At 34.8% G+C, this 25,683-nt stretch overlaps 1 protein-coding gene across 5 annotated transcripts in view; it reads right to left on the minus strand.

Annotated features, from left to right (window-relative positions):
- Positions 1-320: 320 nt before the first annotated feature.
- LOC112047339 (four and a half LIM domains protein 2) overlaps positions 321-25,683 on the minus strand; it is a 212,296-nt gene continuing 186,933 nt past the window's right edge. For 2 of the 5 annotated variants that reach the window (XM_052882721.1, XM_052882720.1), the window contains 4 exons: positions 4,465-4,634; positions 3,472-3,658; positions 2,698-2,851; positions 321-1,512 (listed from right to left, as the gene is read on the minus strand). In XM_052882721.1, coding sequence (XP_052738681.1) covers positions 1,389-1,512; positions 2,698-2,851; positions 3,472-3,658; positions 4,465-4,634 — 635 coding nt within the window. In that variant the 3' untranslated portion in view covers positions 321-1,388. Of the gene's footprint in view, positions 2,852-3,471; positions 3,659-4,464; positions 4,635-23,308; positions 23,771-25,683 lie in introns of those variants that run through there. The other 3 variants (XM_052882723.1, XM_052882722.1, XM_024084435.2) reach the window with 2 other exon arrangements.

Consider the following 25,683-nt stretch of genomic DNA (forward strand, 5'->3'; position numbering starts at 1 on the left):
CTGGATTATTGTATCGTCTAGAGAAAGTTAATATCATGATGGACAAGGCAATAGCTGGACACTTGTTTAGTATTTTTGTATGGAAGTATATGACAGAATCAACGTTGGCAGGGTCAGCTAGAAATTTTATGTGATAGTAATTAATATTGTAAAGAATGGTTACTTTAAACTAGAAACTGTTGAGTTGCTCAGCAGAGCCTGCCTTCCGAACCCGTGGTAAAATTTCTACAAGAAGTCAAACTTGATATTACAAAAGTGCTTATACATAAAATTAATTGCAAAGGAAATTATTTTCGGATTAGGCAAATAACAACAAACGGTAAAGTTACTTTTGATCATTTAATTCAGTTTTTCATAGTATTATACAATCTAACTATGGGTAGATACAAGTTTTATTAGATCAGATCACACAGCTAAGCAATTTAAAAATGTATATTATTATAAATTAATCTTTTAACATTTCAATAATTTAAACCCTTAATAAATACCCTTACAAAGTGTTCCCCTTACAAATGAGTGGTCGTTCCGCTGACTGCGAGCTCAAAACACGGATGTTACTCCTATAGTACAAGTCTAACGCTAAAAAAATAGTATCATTATTTAAAAATAGATATATAACATTCAATTACATTAATATAACGAACGGTCCTCATTTTGGAGGGCGAAAATACTTTATTATTTATCCATTTATTAGTAAAACCTACATGACTGACGTCACTTAAACATTTAGTGTTAGGAAGCTTCCGGCCACTGGCGTATGGCAACACTGGACCTGCATATCTCACGAGTGCACACTCGCAAATAAATACTTAAATAATATAAACATACATTTACTTCGTCGATAAAATTACACTTAATACTTAATGTTACGCAGTTTAAACGATGACAAGCACTTACACAATAATAATATAATTAAATACTTTATACCGACTGGCTACACTCGACTCCAGTCGTTCGTTAGCGTTGAATGTCTTCAAATACAATAAATCGTCACATTACAACGCAACAAAATATATTCGAAATTGACTTAGATATGTTATTAAGGCATCATGTGAATTGCACTAGGTAAATTGACAAATACACGAGTAAGTCATACCTAAAGGACTAATACAACAGCCAAAGCGAAAATATATGGCAATACGAGCGTAAAATACTGTTATTTATACATATACATTACAGTTACACATCATGGTACCGACACGACTGAGATTAGCAACGATAGTATAAAAACAAAATATATAAACACCTTAAATAATTTTAACGAGTAGAAAAGCGAAATTAAATATTTGTGCATTCACATTTTAATTTATATACTTATAATATGTATTTTTTTTGTGATTTTTCTCGTTTTTGTATAAAAAAATATCGTCAACAACTTGAGTAACAGACTACGGTTTGACCTTAGTGCGAGTAAATTTGTCGGCAAGGTCGCTAAGTTGGTCGCTTGGCATATCCTTTGTTTTGAACACGCACCAATCTCTCGCGTTTGCGACTATCGGCAGTACACTGTCGCTATACGAGTGCAAACAGACAAAAACACATTTTAGTCACTGTTTTTTTTATATATTTAACACACCGTTAGCGTGGAAGCGGTCGAAAAGTTATCCGATTAGGTGAACTTTGAAAAAATTTCGATTCGACTACGATTGAAATTAATCGGAGGTGTGTTTACGTTACTCCACACACACATATCCAATTTCGATGGCGAAGAAAAATAATTTTAGTAAAGTACATAAGTTAGAATATTTTTTTTTATCTTTGATAATATCAATCGTGGACCTGTATTTACAAGACAATTTTTATTTTTGTGTACGAATATAATACGCTTAATTTGCAGGTTGCAGGGAAAATAATATTTAATCATACCTAGTTTATAAATCTTTCTTTCTTTTTTTTAGAATTTCTTGATATAATAATAACTTTAATTACTATTTCAAAAGGGAATTAAACAAAAATTTATTGTCGCTCGAAAGTTGATATGTGTGTTGAAGATTTTGGGTGACATCATGCTGTCTGCGAAGTCATACGATTAGTGCGACAGAGACGTGACGAGAGAATGGTGTGCGTTAGAGCGGGAGCGAGGTATTCTCTTTTACAGATACAAAATCCCTTGTGGCACTATTTTTAACCGATTTCAAAAAAAGGAAGAGGTTTCCCAATTCAACCGTATACTATTTTAATTTCATATTTCAAGTGATATGAGTGACTTTTTTAAATTAACAGTAATTAACACATCTTTTTAAATTAATAGAAGTCGAAGTCATACGAAATAATCGATAAACTATTATCATACTATGACGAAAAATATACAGTATACGACCTTATTCAGAAAGAAGCTGGCATGTTTCTTTCTGAATAACGTCTATAATTGGTTAAATATATACCAAATTTCTTCAATATAGGTGGCAAAAAGCATATGTTTGGTTTATTGGATTATGGAAGGAATATATAAGGAAGTTTTACCACAATTTCATACATGATATTCAATAAATAATCTGAAAGATGTTAGAAGTTTGCGTCGAATTTATCAGATCAGAAGGGAGTTTATAGAAATGATATAAACAAATCATGTTATATAAGGAACTATCAACACAATGATAAATAATCTGAAAGATGTGCCTAAAGTATTTCGACAAGGAGCTATCAAATATGCCAAAAGGGAGTTGGTACGTGGAAGAGAGCGGCGAAGGGATTTACATGAGCTGCTCCTTGGCGCAGTCGGGGCACACGATGTCCTGCTCCACCACGATGAAGCCCTTGCCCACCAGCGAGTTCTTGCAGTGCGCGCAGATGAAGCAGTCGTTGTGCCAGTGCCGGTCCTCGAACGAGATGAAGCGGGTGCCGCCGATGCCTGCAAATACAATGATATAGGTTGCGTAATGCTCAATGATCTGTTGGTCTAAAAGTCTGTAATGAAAAGCCTTTCGTTATGTTAAACGCTGGGATTTTTTAGTTATAAGGATGGTACGGCAAAACCATGGTGGAACCCATTTGCCTAGAAGATGCATATTCACTTGACTTAAAGATACCCAAATTGCGAGAAAACGGAAGCTGGAAGAATATTCCAAATATTTGCAGTGCGTATAAGGAAAGAGGAACTAAACTGCTTAGTAGGCTTCCCAGGAATATCGACGACGTAGCGGTGAAGATCTCTGCGATGTCTACCAGTCCTGTGGTAGAACGGCGAAGGTGGTACAAGATCAAACAGTTCCTGAACGCACTTCCCTGAGAAATATTTTGTAGAACACCGATAGACAGGCAGCATTTCGGCGATACGCTAAACTTTGTAGTTTAGAGTTCGTAATGATAAAGAGCTGCTATAGCCTCACCAGTGATAGGCTTGGTGCAAGAGGTGCAGCGCTTCATGAACAACACTTTGCGCAGTTCGCCTAAACGTCGCGCGAGGTGAAGCGCTAGCCAGCGACGAGTTGTTTCAAAGAGCTGCTGTGGCAAAGATGTGATGAGGCTCACCAGTGATGGGCTTGGTGCAGGACGTGCAGCGCTTCGCGAACAGCTCCCCGTAGCACTCCGCGCAGTACGCCTTGTCGTCGCGCGAGGTGAAGCGCTGGCCCGCCAGCGACGAGTTGCAGTGCGTGCAGGTGAAGCACTCGCGGTGCCACGGCTCGTTCTTGTACGTCACGCCGCCTTGCGTTATTATCTGGAAATTGGAACAGTTGGGTCATTATCGACACTTTGCAGAGGAAAGATACTGTGAAATCGGTCGGGAAATGTCAAGCCTTAATCCTTTATTAAAATCCGAGCATCATTCGAGGATCCTATTTTAAATCTTCTACTGCAATATCATTAATAAGCTTATCATTTTTAGGAGTGAAAAAGCCAATATCATATTAAAGAAAAACAAGGGTGCTGTTCCTTTTTAAGTAAAATGAAAACTGAATCTATACATGAAAGTTCATAACGTTTGCTTTCGTAAATTTTTGTCTTGTGTATTGGCATGGATGTCACAGGTCCCGAAGTGTCAACGTGGACGTCGATGGTCGATGGGTCAATGCTTCGACCGATATCCACCACCCGCAAACTCCGGATTTTGCGGTTTTGTGGAAAAACGTGCTCCCTACCGAAAATATAATAAAATCTTCATTGTCAAAGGAGAAGTCAGAAGGCAGAAGGTTAGAACGGTATGGACATTTGATGCGGAGGAATGAAAATCATATTACCAGAAGAATGATAAAATTGCAAGTTGACACAAGAGGCCGAAGAAGAGACAAATGGAGTGTGTAAAAGAGGATATTATGTGTGTAAAAGAAGAAGATGATAAGTTGCCATTTAATAAAAGAGAACAGAAGACAGACATATTTTGCCGACATCATTTAAGTGAGACAAGGAAGAGATGATGATAAAGTCTTTGGTGCCGATCGGGCCGATCGGGTTCTTGTATACTACGCAGCAGAAGCACTTCTCGTGCCACTGACGCGCTTCGTGTTTCAATCATCACACTCGTACCTTGTTACACTTGACGCAGCGCGTGGCAAACTTGTCCTCATAGCAGCCGGCGCAGTAGATCTCCTGCTCGCGCGGGATGAAGCTCTTGGTGCCGATCGGGTTCTTGCACACCACGCAGCAGAAGCACTTCTCGTGCCACTGGCGCGTTTTGTACTCCATCTTCTTGGTTCCTGTAACAATACAAACATTTTATATAAGTAAGACAAACACACACACAAAATTGTCCTAAAGAATCAATAAAACACGGATGATATTGAAAACAAAAAATAGGTGGACGAAGGCGGTTCAGAATCGTGGTGTTTGGAAGTCCCTAAAAAAAAGATTTAAATCCTGCAATGGGCGCTCATCGTCAAATTAAAACAATTATGAAATAAGTTATTGGAAATTTAAACAAACATTATAATTATATGTATGTTTGTTGATTCGTACTTCAATTTGCTTTTGGTGAGTTATTAATGTGTAGGTTATACCGTAAATTTTGTTATACTATTCCTTGAGACTAAATAACAATTGTTTTGCAGATAATTGTTTAGGTACGCCAATAACCGCAAGCCCATCGATTCTTCTTAGGGGAGATATTAGAAAACCTTGTATTTTTAAAGTCAAAGTAATAAAAGCCCTTTGGATTCGTTACGAAAAAATATTAGTTACGTAGTTCTTCACATTTTAAACCAACCTCAAAACTAACAGTTCAAAAGAGTTTGGATCATAATATCTATAAACATCGTAAATGGGTGATAAAACTTTCTAATTCTGAAACTTTCCTAATATGGCAACGGTGACACATTTTACGGTGTTTTCAGTTTATTACGTAGAACTCCGAAAGTTCTGGCTACAACTTTCGAAGTTCTAGTCGTAACATTAGTTACCAGTGCTAAATCTATGACATTAGCTTACGCGTTATTTAACGTAATCGGAGTTTCTAGACTGTATATTTCGACAGATTAGTTCAATTTTAACTTCTAACGAATCTGATTGTTCGGTTCGGATCGTTGTAAAGGTTAACTATTACGAGTAATCTGATGTCCAAGCTAGTGTAGTATAAAATGAAAGTTTTCGAGAACGGACGTGTTTTTTAGTTATTACGCAAAACTTCTAAATGGATTTAATGAAACTATACAGTAGGTAATGTAGCATATGCATCTGATTTGCACATAAGACTATTTATGGTATGAAATATTATATTGTTAAGGCAAATAGCTAGTTAATGAATATGGAGGAAGTTGTAGGTATAGTATACGTATGTCGTATACGGTAATTTAAAAATCTTGCTTCCGAATTTCAATTAGTTAATTAACATGGAGGAATGCACTTAAATTCGCCAAGTAAATTAAAAACAACATGCGCAATTAAAACATCGTGTTCGGAGTATTTCGAGGCGAGTTTAATTAAAGACTCCTTTCAGTTACAGGTCAAGGCCTTGTTGATGTTCCTTGAACTGTTGGCCACCTTGTCTTTTTATTCCACTCGTAATACGAGTATCTTTCAAAAAGGGTAACATCTCCCAAAAAGGAGGTTGCTGTTTCTTAAGAGGTCTCTAAAAATGGGTTTAGTATATCTATAAAATCTGTTGACTTAACCTTGATCATCCAATAAAGGCCTATTTGAATCGGAAAAGCAGAGGATTAAAAGCAACGGAATAATTTGGTCGTAAGCATAAAATGCAAATAAACTATAAAAAATAACAAAGTATTGTAATTCGTAGTTATTTAACTATCTCTAGATAAGAGACAAAGCACTTTAACAAGTTTACAGGTTAGTTGAATAGATCGCCACGATTTAAACAATAATCTATAGTAGTAGATAGATCATGTATGTTTTTTAGAATTTAATCATGTATGATACAAAAAGCTGAAAGCAAATAGGTACATATGGCTTTGCCTTCTATTTTAGTAAGATAATGGTCCAAGATGGATGATGTAATACCTAAAGTAGTTAATAAGAAAACATTAATCCGCACAGGCGTGGCCCGTGGGTGAGAAATATTCGCAGTCAAGATAAATGTGCGTCGATACGGTTCGTTAAATTAATTATGTTCAGAAATCTATGATGAACAAATCTTGATTGGAACAGCTAACGGTGTTCAAACTTCAAACACCAAGAAAGCTATAGAAATATGTCCAAAGATTGATGTTGCATGTTAATTTCATAAACTTAGAATGAAATATTTATAATAATCGTAATTCTTTTTGATTAATACATATTTTAATATACCGTTAGATACTGCTATTGGTCAAGATAAAATAGGATAGGTGAGATTTAAAAATAAGTTCTTTTTCTTTGTGAACTGTACGCAAAACCGATAAACTGTTAATCTAGTTTTCGTACACAGAAGAGGGGGCGAAGAGACATTTTTGGATATGGGCCCTTACCATTTGTGGACGTAGTACGTCAGATGGGTTTTTTTCAAGTTAATAGCAAAAGAGAAAAGAGAGCATTTTGAAAGTCTGCATCTATATCTATCTATATTCATTTGTAAAGTCTGTATCTTGTGCAAAACTTGGAGGAGGTATTTTTGTGCCAGACCTGACTACTAAACTTCTTCTTTTAGTGCCATCTCCTATCGGAGGTTAGCAATCGTCAATGATTGAAGTAGCCTCAAGGCTATATTAACTTTGTCCACTGCTGCCCTACGATTAACTATTTATTGATCGTAGGTTTAGAATTTAAAATTTCTTTCTAAAATGTAAATTTTATATGCATCACGATATTAATACAATTTGAATTGGTTCATGTTGCGCAGCTATCGTCGATCGTAAATTGGCATCGGCATCGATGGCGTGACGGTACAGATACTGATTTTAATGTGTCCTTGAGAAGCGTGGCACGGTGCTTGCATGCGGCATTGATACAGGATATTTGGGTGCACGCGAATCCATGCATTGTTCGGCTCTGAAGGTTCCGAACGATAGATTTGTTTGATTTCCAAGTTCATAGGTTATACGGGCTACAGGATATCTGAACGATACACGAAAGATTTTAAACAATCAATGTCTTTTCGTGCATTCTGAAGGTTATTACGAGTAGCGACGGTTGTGTTCGATTTTCAAGTTCATTTTTAAGTATACAGTTTTTATCCGATTACCGACAAGGAGGACATTTTATGGTTCGTAAGGGATGCAGGCTAATATTTAGCATTAGTTTCAACTTTAACGCATTTCTGGCAAACAGATAACGAAAGTGCAAGTAAGAATGTCGTTTTTCTTTTCGAGGTACAAAACTCTGACAACGAGTCACATTTTTATGTAAAACATTAATTTATTAGACAAAATTATGACGACATCTAACATTTTAAAATTAAAGTTTTTAGAAGAAATGATGAGAATGAAAAGTATTTTCAAAAGCTCCGTTGAATGAGCTTAAAAAGATTAGTTTCCAGTGAAAGTATCGCAAAAATCAACTTTTGCCAAAAATAATAAAACCAATGCCATCTTACACCAAGTTCAACGACTTGCGAAATTGTATCTTTCACATAATATTATGTTTTCGGCGGAGTTTAACGGCACGACTCGGGCGGGTTTAAGTTACAGATCGCGTGACCAGTGACAGTCGCCATCGTTTACCAATTATACAGTTAAGGCTTTTTAAGATAGAGCTGGAGAAAGGACTACTACCATGAGCGGTAACGCAATGTTTCGGTGTAAATAGTAAGTATGTTTGTATGTAACTACAGACACAATATGCGTAACAGTAGCAGAAACAGTAGAACTAGGTATAAATAAGGATGACTGTTGCAGGATATCGCATTGTAGAATAGTTCACCTCGGGTAAGTAGCGATAGTTTTCTTATTAAGATCGAAGGCAATATTCCCATTGAATGGGATGTTTTTCATTACATTATTAAAAAGTTATTGTTATGAGGTCGAACTTAAAATTAAAGTTATGAGTGTGAAAGTTAAGCAACTGTGGTTTAAGTTGCAGTATGGCAAGGCTTATTTCAATATGTATTTTATAAAATAATAAAAAAAACACACCTAGTGTGAGAAACTCAGCCAGGATATAAAGAAGAATAGCCAATAGCGGACTCTTGTTATGTTAAGCGTTTGCATTAACTGTAAGCTTGTCAAACCGCGGCGCACGTGGCACGTATTCTGAAGCTCAGTACATTTGTATTCACAGGATCAGATCGGGCGCAGATATTGACTTATTATTCTGTTTCGCCTTCGGTATTTGTGTTTGATCAAAATTTGCATGGATTGTTTGGCAGTACTCGAAAATTAGATTTAGAGATATTCAATCGAATTTTTCAATGACATAATAGCGGCGCAATTATGCGTTCTTTTATACTAGTAGGTCAACCAGTAAGCCGAATATTCGCAGCAAGACATATCTAAAGAAGAAAGAAGAAGACAAAGACCAATAGCAGGTGGAATCTAAAATATAGCTTTCTCTTTTGTTGAATCCCACACCAACAAAAGCTAGAGAGATTTATTCGATTGCGTCGTATTGGTCGACATTTATTCATTTGTCGACTCGATATATCTCGTGGATATATATCTTAGGAGGTTATCGTGCTTCTGTCTTAACTGATTACGCTAGAGTGGCGTAAGAAGAGATGTGCCCATCATATCTTCTTCCCGATAGTGGATGCCGGCTTGAATAGACGGAGGAATTTGTATACTGGAGCACATTTATGTATTCGCATAAGAGTTTTTACGGACGTTAAAAAAACTCTCGTGTTAATGGGGGTTTAAGGTCAGATGTTAAAGCAATAGAATAACATGTCATTAAGATACTCGTATTCCAATATTAAAGCAGTTTCAACGGCTAGACACAATAAACAGATTGACCTAGCTTTCTGCATACATGCATAAAGCAGGTGCATGTTTTACATAGAGGAGTCAATTCTGCTCCATATAAAGGCTACAAACGAAGGTAGTCGCAATAAAGTTGCCATTACAAGCCACTTATTGCGCAGTTAAGCTAGTGTTGGTCCGCACATTTGCAAACCAAATGTGTTTATCGTTTGTTGATAATGCTTTAAAAGAGGCCAGGGTTAGCTTTGGAGGGTATCTGCTATTTTTTACACAACCACTGAGTTATCTTTTTACACGATTTTATGATATTGCTTGCTTTTATTTAACTTTAGGAATGAGGAGATTCAAAAAGAATCGCAAAGCGGATATGGCACTAGACGGAATACATACTCGTAGTTCGAAGGGCCGATGGTTGTTGTGGTTTATGATTTCTGGACCCCACGCCGAAAAACGTAATGTTGATCGATCCCCCATTATGTGGACCAATAACATTAAATAGATATAGGGAAGCATACTGTCTTCTGTATTTACAATCTTGTCTGATTTCTCGACTCGAGACGGAGATCTGTGTTCAGCAATGATCGTTCTTCGACTGATAATGATTTAACTTCCGCTGTTTTAGTATGAGTGGGTCCCAAGCCCAACCTAAGTCAAATTAGAACCCCTTTCTGAAGTTCGATTTCGTAGAGTATCTTCATCATCATATCAGCTGATGGACGTCCACTGCCTTTTGTAGGGACTTCCAAACATCATGATCCTGAGCTGCCTGCATTCAGCGAATCCCTGCGATTTGCTTGATGTCGTCAGTCCACCTGGTGGGGGCTCGACCAACACTGCGAGTATCTTCAGTGACAACTTTTCATTTAAGTTCTTTAAATCAAGCCTTCGTCACTTATCATACACAAAAACATTTTTTTAAATCCGACTATTTATGGTAGGACAATGTTTAGGTTTGTAAGTTTATGAACAATATAATTAAGTAATATTATACTATTATTGTATTCTGTGGTACCAACCAGATGTGATATTTACGTTTCACGTCCACAATGTGGGTTTAGCAGCCGCGACGTTCGCTGTCGTGTTATAAATGGAAACTTAATACTAGTGTGGTGTTCTGTTCTATTCCTGGTACTGAACACTTTCACTCGTGGGTAAACTTTGGAGTGCATTGACTTGCGTACCTTTTGTTTAACTATTACTAACACTATCCATATAGGGTTGGGGTTCCTATCGTTTTCAATCTCGTTATCCCTATGACTTATAGAGTCATTGTCTGTAATTTCCAGAGCTTCGTAGAGTTATCTTATTAGATAATTCTACGAAGATCTGGCAATAATCCCGTTATTGATACAAGTTGGGAGGAGGGGAGTGTACCAAAAGTTTTTACTAACCAGATGTTTTTATACTGTTACTTAATTAATAGTTAAACACCTTAACAGCCACAATGCCCTACAAACTGCGTGATACATTATCTCGTTCCTACGATCAGATTTTTTTATTACCTGGTAACCAAGTTAGCTACCAGAATCAAGAATTTTCGTGAATAAAAAAGTTGAGCGTCTCATCAAGATGAAGCTATAATAAAAATTTTCCTGAGTGGGCTGTACAAATAAAAAAAAATACAGTAAGTTCACGTGTGCCGCTTTAAGTTCATCGTCTCTTTTGATTGAAATATTATTTCGATAATGCTTTTTAGTTTTAGTAGGATTACAGTACCGCAATAATACGCCGTGATTTGCGAAATTGCGGAGCTTTATCCATTAGCTTTTTAGGTCAGATTTCAATAGAAGCTTTATTTGATGTAAAAAAACTATGGTGTAATGGTACCCCATGCTACCGTCATATTATAGTAGACAAATGTGAAATTTGGAACATAGCTATAGCTAGTTTCAATGGACCAGAGTCCAGACCATCAGTCGTCTAAATATAAGCGTATTCTTATATTTTCTTTAGCATATACACGAGAAATGATGTCCCAGATTAAATTGATGGCAGAGATGTTTAATTCAGGTTTGAGTTGTGCTTTAGACAAAGGATCGATAGCGAAGGGTCATGACTCATGACTGTCGTGTAGATTAGGATTATAGGATCATGAATATAGGAGTAGGTACTACTTAAACTCCAAGGAGTTTACTCCCTGTATCAATAGGAATAAGTTTAAGACCGGCTTTAGCATTAACTTGTTTCGAATATACGGCGGTCACTATTTAACATGTTTCTATTTCTGATGCAAAATACACACTTTCACTCGTGGGTAAACTTTGGAGTGCATTGACTTGCGCTTTTGTCTTTTTTTTTATTGTTTACAAGTTAGCCCTTGACTACAATCTCACCTTATGGTAAATGATGATGTAGTCTTCGTTGGAAGCGGGCTAACTTGTAAGGAGGAGGATGAAAATCCACATCCCTTTAGGTTTCTACACGGCATCGTACCGGAACGCTAAATCGCTTGGCGGTACGTCTTTGCCGGTAGGGTGGTAACTAGCCACGACCGAAGCCTCCCACCAGCCAGACCTGGACCAATTAAGAAAATCTTAATCTGCCCAGCCGGGGATCGAACCCAAGACCTCCGTTTTGTAAATCCACCGAGCATACGTCGCGTTTTTTTAAAGAGCGTTAAAAAAGCGTTCAAATATAGTATGTAGTTAAATGACTACTAACTGTTGTTTCTAACGTCAAAATTGAAAATGCAACACAGCTAGAACGAAAAGCTTCGCGTTTTAAACGCTGACGTGTATACTTGGAAATGCATTTGTTGTATTTGAACGCTGTTGTTTCTTCTATGTTACAAATGTTCATATGCGGCGGCAATCACTTATTGCCAAGTGACACTAAACCTCGGAATGAAGTGTGTACAATACCATAGACTTTAAGTATTGCCAGTAAAGCTAACATAGCGAGTTCCTTATGAGATAGTACCACAAAGATTTACAAGAACAAAGCAATTTTTTGACTAACCATTTCAAAAAAGGGAGGTCATCAATTATAAACTAGAATATGTATGCCGTTTTCTCAAAAACTAAATTCAATTTGGAAGTTTTTTATGTACTCGTAAATTGCTTTAATTTCGGTGTAGATTTAAAAATATTATTAGTAGATTGAAGTATGTACCTACTCCGTAAATTCAAAAATAAAGACACATGACCGTGGGATACATTTTATATGTGAAGTGCATAGCACCTTAATAAAGTAATCAAATTATGCTGCATAATTAACAATGCAATTGTTTATCGCAAAACATCACCTAAAGCATTTCTATTGTTTATTTATAAGCAACTGGTCGACCTCTACGACTTAATTATAGCTTAAGCACTCGAGTTCAAAATTCTTCGCCTACGACACCACAGCTTAGCGATCATACAGTTCAGTGACGAATTAAGTTACAGCAGTAAAATATAGGAGGTGAAAACACAGTCAAATTACAAAAGCTAATAAATAGTATATAATATTAATATAATTTATTTATACTATATTAAAAATTATATTTAGGCTATGTGGCAACAGTATGTTAAAGCCTAGATGTGAGAACGTCTATTAGATTATTATTAGTTCTTAATGCAGGGCTTATGCATGTGATCATAATTTTTCATTTACATTATTGACAATTACACAGGGGTAACATACATTTTCAACAATATTTTCCCCTTTATACATTTGATTGAGATTAATCGAGTAAGATTTTTGGAAATCCTATTTCGGTATTTTTTCCATTTACTCATGCTATTGAACATTGCTTCTTAGCCTATTTAATAATTCTACATTAATACGTACATTATTACTGTCTGGATCTCTACCAGAAGTCAAATTAATTTCAATTTGATACACCAAGAAAGTTCTTGACAGAAAGACAAAACAACGAAAGTTTGTATGGTTTCCTTCTCTTATACGGGACGCTTTAAATAAACCAACGCTATGATAGCTAAACTGAGACGGAACGGACGGACACGATTCGAAGGTCGTTGACGGCAGTAGGCTGGGTGATGTCAGTGGCGCGAGTGGGAAGAGCACGTACTCCTAATTAATTAATGTAAGTATAATCGTGAACAATCTCACTGCGAGATGTTATAATCGCGGGTAGTTATTCATTTTGACATCGCGAGGGCAGCGGCTCACGACTTACTTGGGAGTTTAAGAGAGTAGATGTTTATATAATCCGCCAGTGTGAGTTACGAATTCAATTCTGCCTCTCTCTGTTTAACACTATACCTACTATAGAAAGATAAATACAGAAGAGTTATTCGAAACTCGAACTTACGAGTTTTATAAAACATCGTTACAGAATAGTCCTTTAATTACAATAGAAAATAAGTATGCTCAAGTAAATTGAATTTGGAATACTTGGAAACTATAGATACAATAAAAAGCTGTTTGTTTTAGTAATACTACAGAAAGTGTCACTCTTTAAGAGAGAGCATGTCCGGGGAAGTGCTACTCACTGTCACTGTTTACCTACTTCTGCCGCCGAACAGAATTGCTTTGATCCCATCAGCTGGCCTGTTCAAATCAATTGACGAAATTTCATCTACCTACTGTATGATATCCACCATTAGCCACCGGATGACATTTGTTAAATCTCAATTTCATTTATTTAAATTTATGTCAACTGGCATACGTCAAAGATGATAAAGTAACAACATATTATTTGCAGATTCACTAGCTATAGGGGTATTTTGGGATTACTACATTACACAGAGGTGTATTTAAGTAGGTGCATTTAGCATATCCTGCGGGGTGTTACAATTTTTCAGTCATTCGTAACATCTCACAGATATATTGTCACTCATTCATGTTGTTTGCTTGTTCCGTTAATTATTTATAAAAATTACATCACTTATTATAGCCGATCTCAGATCTCTACATATGTTAATTACATGTTCTGTACCTATATGAATTCTCGTAGTTTTGTATTGAGACCAAAACGTGACTGCGATTAAAAGGGACTAGTTCGGAATACGTGAATGTGTGTGTGCGGCTTAATAGCGTCAAATCCTTCGTGTTATATTGATGTAACACGTCGTTATACTAATAGGAGCATGACTAATACTAATACGGCTTCTACACTTTGTTTTTGTATAGAATTACGAGTTTATACAGACTACGTTAATGACTATGTACGACTTATTAATTATGTTACGTGTGGGTAGTTTACAATTAAGTTTCGAGCATCAACGTAATATCGAACGTGTGACAAATCTTCTTATATTTCTACGCTCTACCTATCTTATTTCGGAAAAGCAACAGCTAACAAATTTCAGTCTTCATCAAATTTTCCCAACAGGTGCATTATATGAAAAAATTAAGGAGTCTTAAACTCACAAAACTCACACAGCAAGCGATGGAACAAGCTATGCTCGAAGTATCTCTGCGTGATCGAATCAGAAATGAGAAGAACCAAAGTCACCGACATAGCTCAAAGAGTCGCGAATCTGAAGTGGCAATGGAGCTCCCAAGGTGCTGGAATGGCGACCTCGCACTACAAAGCGCAGTGTTGGTCGACCCCTGGATGCAGGCGGCTCAGTATCGTGATGTTTGGAAGTCCCTAAAGGCCTATGTCCTGCAGTGGACGTCCATCGGCTTATATGATAATGATGATGAAACTCACAAAAGCATTATTTAAATCGGTCGAGCTATTTTCGCACGTCAATTGAATTTTATCTTCATATAGATTTTAATAAATATGTGTTAAAATATTATAGAGATTTCTCTTAAGACCGGATACCTTTGAAACAAGTTTAACATCTTGTGTTAGTAATAATTTTTGTTCACGTAATTTTATTTGAGTAATAAAATTCCGTAATTTTAATTTCCGTCCGACCGATGAACGTAAAAATGTTGTTTTTGTTTTATATACGTTGTAAGTCGTAAATTAAGCGGTGAGAATGGAAAATTCTGATTACAGTGATTCGCTATGCATTATTCTGATTGAAACTGAAACTAATTATGAATGCATTGAAATTCTAGAATTATGTTGTTACAGTTAAAAGTATTTCTACTAAGTATGTATATCGTAATATGTAGTCTAACAGACTGCTATATGAATATATTTTGTGAAAGTTCATTATGAATAATGAGTAATTGATTTACTTTGCTTTTCACTACGAGAAGCTGAACTATTCTAGCGAAAGTCACCAAGACCTGATTAATTAATCATCTATGTACGTTTTACTCCGAAATTTTAACATCCTCAGAATATGTTGACTAGAATTTCCACAGAAAAAGGGGCCAGACTAAAATCTTTTTCAGGTAGCATGGGTACGGAGACAGTTACCTTATGACGTTTATAATACGTATTATTATCATGAATCGCGGCAAACTTTCAAGAGTGAAAAGAACCGTCACCGTACCTATGCTATCTGAAAAACACTTTTCAGTTAAATGAAAATGACAATATTGGCATTCGAGAATCAATTAAAAATATTCTTTAAAAAATGATACTAACAGCATTTGAGAAAATTACGGATATACCAACATACGGGTCTTTTAAACAGTACCTCAGCATAATACTACTACTCGTACATTCTGTTTCTATTTATCTCTATACCAAATTTCATTAAAATTAGTTCACAGATTTGGTCGTAACAGTATGGACGGATGAAAGCATAGATATAAGAAGACCTAATGTAAATAGAGATTAATCAAATGACACACCCGCGTGGTTCTCGTTCCCGTAGGAATACGGGGATAATATATAGCTTATAGCCTTCCTCGATAAATGGGCTATCTAACACTGAAAGAATTTTTCAAATCGGACCAGTAGTTCCTGAGAGTAGCGCGTTTAATCAAACAAACAAACTCTTCAGCTTTATACATTAGTATAGATAGCAGATGTTTTTTTTTTTAAAAAAGAGGTTTTGTTTTAGTTAACTGGGAAGCGTATACACAGCAGGGCCAAGGGCCGAGGCTGTGGAACAACGCGAAGGTTGAGGTGAACCGCCCGCCATATGTTCCCGTCTACACCCATATACAGCGCAACATACTCGTACGTCTGACCGTTCAACCGACGACCTTCGCCGGCCAAACGGAGATGAGGAAATCGATGACGTCATATATATTTATCTATGTTTATATAGGAGTAGGAAGTTAGAAACCTAGTGGGTAGCCTGCGATAGACCTACCTCATTTTAGGAAGGTTGGAAGTTTATCAGTCCATGCTCTTACCATAGATGATAGATATGGTAGATAATTATGGAGTTCGGACTGTAGAGGTTTTGGAAAATTTTCTTCTTTGCTTTCCTTGGCAAAATATGAGAAATAGTGTGTTTCTTACTTATCTTCGTGTGTGAAGTCTGACAATCCGCATTAGGCCAGCGTGGTGGACTATTGGCCTAAACCCTCTCATTCTGAGAGGAGACTCGAGCTCAGCAGTGAGCCGTATATGGGTTGATAACGACGAGTGTGTCCAGCTAGACACTTATACTACCGCCTTTCTTGATGAGTACTGTTTAGCAACAAAGAAATTAGAAATGAAGGTAGAAGAGGCATGTCTTATTTATTTATTTTAATTTATGTATGGTTTGTGTATAAATGGTTCTAATTGTTCTAAGCTTATTAATCAAATTTATTTTCATTAATTTAAGAAGAAGTTAATTATAATTATTAGTAGGTGTGAAATGACTAGTGATTTTTACCCTCATTATTAATTTGTTTGTTGGTAAACAGTATTCATCAAGAAAGGCTGTGGTATAGGTTCGTGACCAATATATAATATACCGTCGAAAAACACCATTAAAATAATATATTAAACTTTAAGTATCTAGTGAAGGGTTGTTACGAAGCTAAGGGTCTATGGACTGGAGATGCTTCCTCATGACAAAGGCAAATTAAGTAATGGCTTTCAACCAAGTGTTGCATGCTCAAAGACGAACTGTTAAAAATCCAAAAACAAAAACCTTTTATGATTTATTTACGAAAATGTGTGTGAGCATTATTGTCAATTATCGATTTTATTACACACAAACAAGCCAGTAAGTGATATTTTAAAACTTAAATTCTCCATTATCGTAAATATTTATACAGTAAAGGTATTTTTATTTACATACTGGGTCAAAGTCAACCGTAAAACTGTTCGTAAAAAACGATAATTGCACAAAATGACCAGACAGACCCTGGTGAAATACTAGAAATTGTTTTTACTTGTTAGGTCAAAATTTAAATACGTACGTATTTATAAATTGTGTTCTTGAAAATTAACATAACAATATTTTGCAATTGCGTATCGAGTAAAAAAGGTTGGCATAGATCTCTACTAAGCGATAAGGCCGCCTTTTGTATTCTACGAGTACGCCTTTCAGACCCCGTTTATGTTTTACTGAATCCTTTGTATGTAGTCTGAAAATAGAATGAATGAATTGAAAGAATGCATCGAAGGAATGAAATGTGTAATGAACCTGCACATTTTCCTTTTCAATTTCCTTTGAACCGATTTTGAAAATTCTCATTAGAGAATTTTCTTTCTATTAAGAAAGCTACGTTATTTGTGAGTGTCGTTATATATTTCATCTCCATAATCCCATGGGAAAACGCGGGGCGTCTGCGAAAAATTTTATAGTTTAAATAATTTTTTTATATTTTTTAAAAAAAATTCCTTTAATAGTTAAGTCGTTTAGAAAACATTGGCTAATACAATACGGAGAAAAACGAACACGAGCCATGTTTTTTATAACTACCTACTAATAGTTCAGTTTTCCTCTCGAGTTAAGGAAAAAAGTATTTAGTATTTATGTAAGGAAAAAATATATAAATACCTAACTAATAGTTCAGTTTTGCTCTCGAGATAAGGAAAAAAGTAATTAGTGTTTATGTAAGGAAAAAATATATAAATACCTACTAATAGTTCAGTTTTCGTCCCGAGATAAGGAAAAAAGTATTTAGTATTTATGCAAGGAAAAAATATATAACTACCTACTAATAGTTCTGTTTTCCTCTCCAGATAAGGAAAAAAGTATTTAGTATTTATGTAAGGAAAAAATATATAACTACCTACTAATAGTTCAGTTTTCGTCTTGAGATAAGGAAAAAAGTATTTAGTAGGTATTTATTTAAGGAAAATATTTTTTTTTAGAGTTTGCTAATTGGAAAAAAGAGTATTAGCTATGTCTATTTAAACTAAAGCAATGTTCCCGTTGCCCTGCATATAGTCGCATAGAATCAAGAGTGTGGTAAGAGTAGGTACGAACTACTATTTCAACGGGCACGGTTCAAACCCATGACGTCTCGGTATTAAACCGTGAATAATATGTACTCCCTGTATATAAATCTGGTATATAAAACCTCACCATCAAAATAATAAATAAATTTACATTGAAAAGCGACGATACCACAGACAATTGAATACAAAGGTCTCTCTTACCATCCATCTTTTTGCGTACTCTCTGGTATGAGGAATATATAAAAATAATTAAGTATTAATTGAACTTATAGATATTTTCTACTATATACGACCACTTTTGAAACTATTTATTCCTAATTTTAAAGGGTTTTCATAGTAAAAAACGGAGCTGTTTTGCCATTGAAAAATAAAATTAAAAATTAAACCTACTCGTACGAAATCTCCAGTTTCGGACATCTTAGACCATTTCTCTATTTTTACCGGCTTCAAAAAGGCTCTCGAGTTTTTTTAAACTCTTAAGTTTCTTCAACAAAACGAAACTTTCACAGCTTAAGTACAAATAATAAACTAAATCGTCAAACAAAATAGAATATCACGCGATTGTAACTACTATATTGACATATACACAGCAAACTTTTATTGGTTGGCATTTCTGAGTTACGGTCTCTTTTATGGCTTACGGGTATTGTGATTAGTGTTCTATGTCGATTCAATTCAGACGTAATGTATTTTTACTTCATAAAACGGAGATTTCCGCTTCACTTCATATTACTATGTTTACTAAACAAACATGTACTTTTTAGTATATATATCAAAATTACCTGCTGTCTGTTTTAGTATAGGATTCATCGCAAAAATACATAAAATACTACTACAGCTATATTAAAATATTTTTTTTTACAAATTTAAATAGAGAGCCACTCTATTCTTTTCCTGTCCTAGCATGTGGCCAGTATTTTTTTAAATCGATACACGATATGCTACATGCAACTAGTAACACGAAGCGTTCTGAAATTCAGTTACTATATTAATACAATAATCATTTTCATAACTTTTGTTATAACATATAGGAGTTATTTATTTTTTCAAATTTAAACATTACTGACTTTAGTTATGAATATTGTAGATGTATCCTCGTAGTTATGTCACTCGCTGATAATGTTGTAAAGCTCTCGAAGTTTTCTCTACATATACTTATAAATATTTTTTTAAAAGTATAGTTTGCAAAAATAAATCGCCTCTCTACGTACTTATGTCAAATTCATAACTTTTTCTTAAATAATATCAGTGAAAATCAGTTTTCTTGTTATCAAAATATTAAATTCAGTTTTAGAAGGAAATATCTCAGATGAAAAGTGGTTGTTATGAAGAAGTCCATTCAGCTTTTCCGTATAGGAGTAGATATATAATACGAAGTGACTTGTACTTGGAAAAGCTTTTAAAATAAATGCAGTTTCTATGCGGCCTACCTTAAAGTACCTTTTACGAGCATTCCAAGTCCTTTGTCCTTTTATTTACATATACATGTTTTTCAGTTTTATATAAATTATTGCTTGCTATATTTGCTATTATTGCTAGGTATTTATATGTTTTTTTTTTGGAAATAAGTAGATAATATTTCCCATGTTTAAAGATGACATGACCAATATTCCCATTCTATATTAGAAATGGTAACTTCTAAAACATTTGCTATGTCAATATATAATAACAACTAGCGAACACCCGCGACTTCGTCCACGTTCGGAAATACGAATAAATTACCTCTTCTATCACTATCTAATGATGAAATCCGCATTAAAATTTGATTAGTAGTTTAAAAGATTAATAATATAAAGATGAGGTGATAAAGTTGCGCATTAATTTTTACTTGCTATGATGAATACGTCAGTTTTGACTAGACGTAATTAAGCATATTAATTAACGATGGACCAATAATTGCACAAGTGGAATCGATAGTCTGTCGTTGACGTAATAATTTATTATATACAACAATAATAAATGTCATAAAATATCCTTAATATATTCACAGTTGTAAGTTATAGACCAAGAGGTCCTGGGTTCGATCTTGGATTTCGGAATACTACAACACTCCTAGCTTGACGCGTAGTAGGAAGAAAGATTGGTCATTTTTAAAAAATAATAATCAATACAACTATAACTTTGGAATCGATTGACACTAAACTATACTTTATATTACGTTTCGCAAAACAACGAGTAGATACAAATTATTTACATAAATTCTACTCCATCGATCTAATGTTCCGCGATTATTTTGTTGAGCAAGAATGAATTCCAAGAACAATATTTACAAAACATAATGCGCTAGAAGAAAACAATGGAGTCGTAATCGTTTTCGTTACAAAGTATTTCTTTTTTTTCATATTTTTATTGATGGTTTTTCCTATAGTTTATTTTTTGTAATTGTCATTACACTATGATATTATCGCAATAACATAATAAGAAACTTTAACAAAAACCTGATGAGTTGGTAATCTTTTGTTAACGTACCTACCGAAGATCGTGTTTAAAATTAATATTTATTAGGAGTAATAGTTTGTGTTGTAGGGGGTAATCTCTGGATCTACTCAACCGATTTTGAAAGCTCTTTTATCAATAGAAAACCACGTTAATAAAAACTCTGTTGGTGTTAAATTTATCAATTCCCATTTATCAAGGAAGGCTATGCCGTAGGAATACCGGGATAGTATGTAGATACTATCCCCGTGTTCCTACGGGAACGGGAACCACGCGGCTAAATACGCGCGCGGCGCGGCGTTGTTAAGTATAAAATTTAATGATATCAAATTAATAATTTCAATTTCCATTCGTCAGTTATTTAGAAATATTATGGTATATAAATAAAAATACATAATAATATTTTGAATATTATATAAATATCAATAGTCAACTACAAACTGAAAATCATACAATTTCAGTTAGTTTACATCTCAAGCGCTTTTGAATACTCAAATCTTTCCGGAAAAGGGTAACAGCTCATACCTCATAAAACTTATTGTTTGAAACAGTAAAAATAATTTACATAATCCCTACTCCATCCATCCCGTGTCCAGCAAAGCAAATAATATTTTGTAGGAACATTTTTCCATGACGCAGTTTGCAGTGGAAGTTAATGTGATGGAAGAAAATAACAACTTGTGATGGGACTTGTAATTATTCAGTGCCCTTAATATTTAACTATGGGAGAGGGTCTTAAAAGGTTCTATAAAGATGAAGAGGACTGTTTATTCATTTAAAACGTTGAAGGAAAAACAGAAAATTTTCTTAATTCTTTGCGTGTGCAAAGTCGGCCAATCCGCATTGGGCTAGCGTGGTGGACTATTGGCCCAACCCCTCTCATTCTGAGAGGAGACTCAAGCTCAGCAGTGAGTCTAATGATAATAATGATGATATGTATGAGAAATCTATTCGATAGATATTAAATTTCAGGGCATCCTTTCACCAAAAAATGGCCCTTTACTAAGGACTTAAGTCAAGACTCACGACGGCACGACACGGCATATGTATCACATGTACTTATTTATTTAAGTTAATATTTATGTCATTGGTATTAAATGGTTTGATATTTACTGAGCCTGATTGGGGTGAAGGTCTCAGCTCAGTTTACTAATTAGCGTGAGCTCAGTGTTTGCTGAGCGCGGGCTCAGGCCTTCAGTGACTGGTCAAACCCACATGCTTTTCAAAATGCATACGTTTATTTAGAGTTACGTAGATACGTACTACGTACGTAGATAATAAGTTTTCAAGATCGAAATTGAAGAGGAAGTTACTTTTGAATATTCTTTTTTGCTAGTGTAGCACATTTTTGTGTTGATTTTGAAATCGATTGTATTAAAAAAAGTTTCTATTAACAACATATTTTTATTTATATTCATTCATTCAGTCATTTCACTTTTAGAACAACTGGGAACACTTTTAGGAACATAAAATTAAGAGTGCGAAATGGTAGGGAAAACTTTGTATTAAAGTCTAAACTTAGAAATCAAAATGGTTAGAGTACAAAATCGTGGGTGTTTGCCAGTGTTATTATAAAAGGCACTTTTTTCCGCCTTATTATTGTTGTGCCTATTTTCCTTTTTTTTTCAGCCTTTCCCACAGCCAACAATTACATGTAGAGTTGTCATAAAGAGATAAGTATTTCCTAGTTCATTATTTTCCTTGCTTCCGATTCAAACTTTGTTACTAGACAAATATAAAAAAAACATGTTATTTTTTAAAAAGGTAATCACCGTCAACAGTTCACTCTGTGGCTAATAAATGAAATTAAAGCCCGGTCTCCGAACGAATGTCAGGACTAATTGAATGAAAGGAGAGGATTTCATTCAATTACGAGTGAATGAATTAATGGCGCGGCGTAAATGAAAGAGCTATGGATAGTAGATGATAATTAGTTTTACTGCATTAAGCTTAGACTAAATATTAAATAGGCGTCTTTATCATTTTATGGTTAATCTAAAAACTACTTATATATTATTATTAAGTATCTAGTGAACTTCCGGATTATGGGTTCCTAGTAGCTGGGTTTGGGTAAAACAGATTCAAATAAGAAATGACAACCACACTTACTTTGTTTCTAAACGTGGTATGCCTGTTTGACAACAGAAACTAGTGACTCAAACAAAACAAAATTCTATAAATTTCTCTCCTTTGACAAAGTATATTTTTAATGTTTCAACTAAACAAAAAAAAGCTGTGTGTCAATGTGATAAAAGAATATATAGTATTAATGAAATAATATTCAACTTTTACCCGAAATTTTAAATTGTAAATATCAAAACATAATCGTTGAATTGTTAAAGTAACTTTTTAAAACAGAAAATTCCCAATACTTCAAATAAATAAAATAGCGTTTAATATATTAACTAATCGAATAATAAATAATATCTATTTCATTTACTAAATGATTTACAAGTACGTATAATTCGCAGATAATATAACAAGGATAAAAAAATGTAGTAACCTGCAATAGTTTTCCTGGAATCGCCGAGCAGACACTGGTCTTTCATCGCGCAGCAGAATTTCTTATTTTCCCTCTCAGCTGTTGCATTTGGCAAAAACATAGACAATATGGCAACATCCTCGTTATTCTCCCTCGCCCTCCGTATTCTTTCCTGCCCTACTGTTTTCGTCGTCAAGTGCAGACGGGACTTGAAATCGTCACTTAGCACGTCCGCCGACATGGCCCAAAACTTTTTTGTTAAAAATTAAAAAAAAAAAACAAACAAGAACGCAAAGCCCAAACTTCTCTTTTAAATAAATACGAGATTTTAATTTTATAGAATGATAGACAAACACAATTTGAAAAAAGAATTCTATGTTTAAACTTCTAAAGGAATAACGCGGGAAACTAAGTTTTGTTTTTTTTACAAGCGCGAGGTGTAGGCTTCTCGGCTTTCAGTTCGGTACTGAGTGTCGAGTGATCGCGGTCTCATACAGGCTACGAAGCGGCGTATGTAGGCTGTAGATTGAACTTAATTGATCCGATACGATAAAACGTTTCGGATTCTTTTAGAGATGAGGAAGTAATAGACTGATGTCATTAATTTACGTTTGTGTAGAAGCCGGCAAGAAAGTTTTGCTATTGGCCTTAATTTTTTAACATTTTACATCCTATTCATGACTAACATCAATTTACTTGAGTTTCAACCGTAATTTCTATACCTTAGTATTTAGAGTTTTTAACAAGTTAAATGTGATTTGTTTTATTTTTAACTAAAACTGACAGGGATAGATTTAAACCCAAGACAATAACAGTGTATTACATTATTTGTCTACGAGTATCTTTGTGTATGCGGATTATTGTGATTTGAAACTTTGGTTAAATATTCAAGATTTTACCCATATCAGATTAAATAAGGGTTGAAGGTTTTCATAAAAATCTGCCACCGTTTTAATATAGAAAGGGGATGATTGATGATGATGATTTTCTTAATTGGTACATATCTACCTGGCAGGAAGCTTCGGTCGTGGCTAGTTATCAACCTATCGACATAGACGTACCGCTAAGCGATTTAGCGTTCGGGTACGTTGTCGTGTAAAAACCGAAAAGGGTGTGAATTTTCATCTTACTCGTTAACCCGCTTCCATCTCAGATTGCATCATCACTTCAAAAATGTGCAGTAAGAAATAGTATACAAGAATTATAATAAGCCCTCATTCGCACGACAGTTTTTTTAACGGACGGTCAAAATAGTGTGAAGTTAAATGAAGGTTTATATCCAACGCCCAAAATTGAAAATGCAACATTGCTCGAAAAAAAGCGTCATGTTTTAAAAACAAACATATACTTGGGAATGTGGAAAAAAAAAAAATTTGTTGTCTTTGAACGCTTTTTTTTTAACATCCGTTAAAAAACTCTCGTGCGAATGAGGGCTAAAAGCTGATTAATGTCAAAGTGTCAGTGCAGTTATCAGCAAACGTTAAATTAACGACGCTGATGTTCTTGAGATGAAATGTCAATCGCCATAATCGACGTGACGTGTCGCGATGTCTATTTGCTGTTGAGGTCGCGACTCTTTGCCCACAACTCGCCTTGCAGCAATGCTGATGTAGGTTTATAGTAACACATAGACTTCGTCCACGTGGAATCACTTTTGGAACATTTAAAACAACTCCGTCACACAACATTTTTGCGTAACTTTAAGCTTTTACGCATGCAAAGAAAACAGTTAATCTATACTAATATTATAAAGCTGAAAAGTTTGTTTGTTTGCTTGAACGCGCTTATTTTAGGAACTACTGGACCGATTTGAAAAATTATTTCAGTATTAGATATCCCATTTATCAAGGAAGGTTATAGGCTATATATTATCCTCGTATTCCTACGGTAACGGAAACCACGCGGGTGAAACCGCGCGGCGTCAGCTAGTTGGAATATATTTTCCGTTTATGCGACAATTTTCATTGATACGCCGCTCCTATTGGTCGTAGCGTGATGTGTATTTAGAAAAATTCAAATACCAACTCTAATTCCAAAAATTCAAGTACTAAATTTAATTTAAAACAACTATACATATTTTAACTCTTTCGCTCCATGAAAAAGTTCTACATTGTAAAAGAAAATATAAATATTTATGAATGAAATAGGTTAAGTCGTTGTCTAGTTATGGTATAACCAGGAGAAAATATGGTGTAATTTTAGGGATATAGGGATTTATTTTTTATTTATACTGATTGTGTGGTTAAAAATTCACTGGAAAACAAGGGTAAATAAAATTTTCAACACCCATTTCCCTACAAACGGTTTACTGAAAATAAAATAACTCTTTTACAGCCGTTAAACTGGATTCAGTATTTTCCTATGTGAATTTAAAAAAATGTTAAAGAAAAATACAA

The sequence above is a fragment of the Bicyclus anynana genome, chromosome 7 (genome assembly GCF_947172395.1).
Source record: "Bicyclus anynana chromosome 7, ilBicAnyn1.1, whole genome shotgun sequence".
Taxonomy (NCBI): Eukaryota; Metazoa; Arthropoda; class Insecta; order Lepidoptera; family Nymphalidae; genus Bicyclus; species Bicyclus anynana.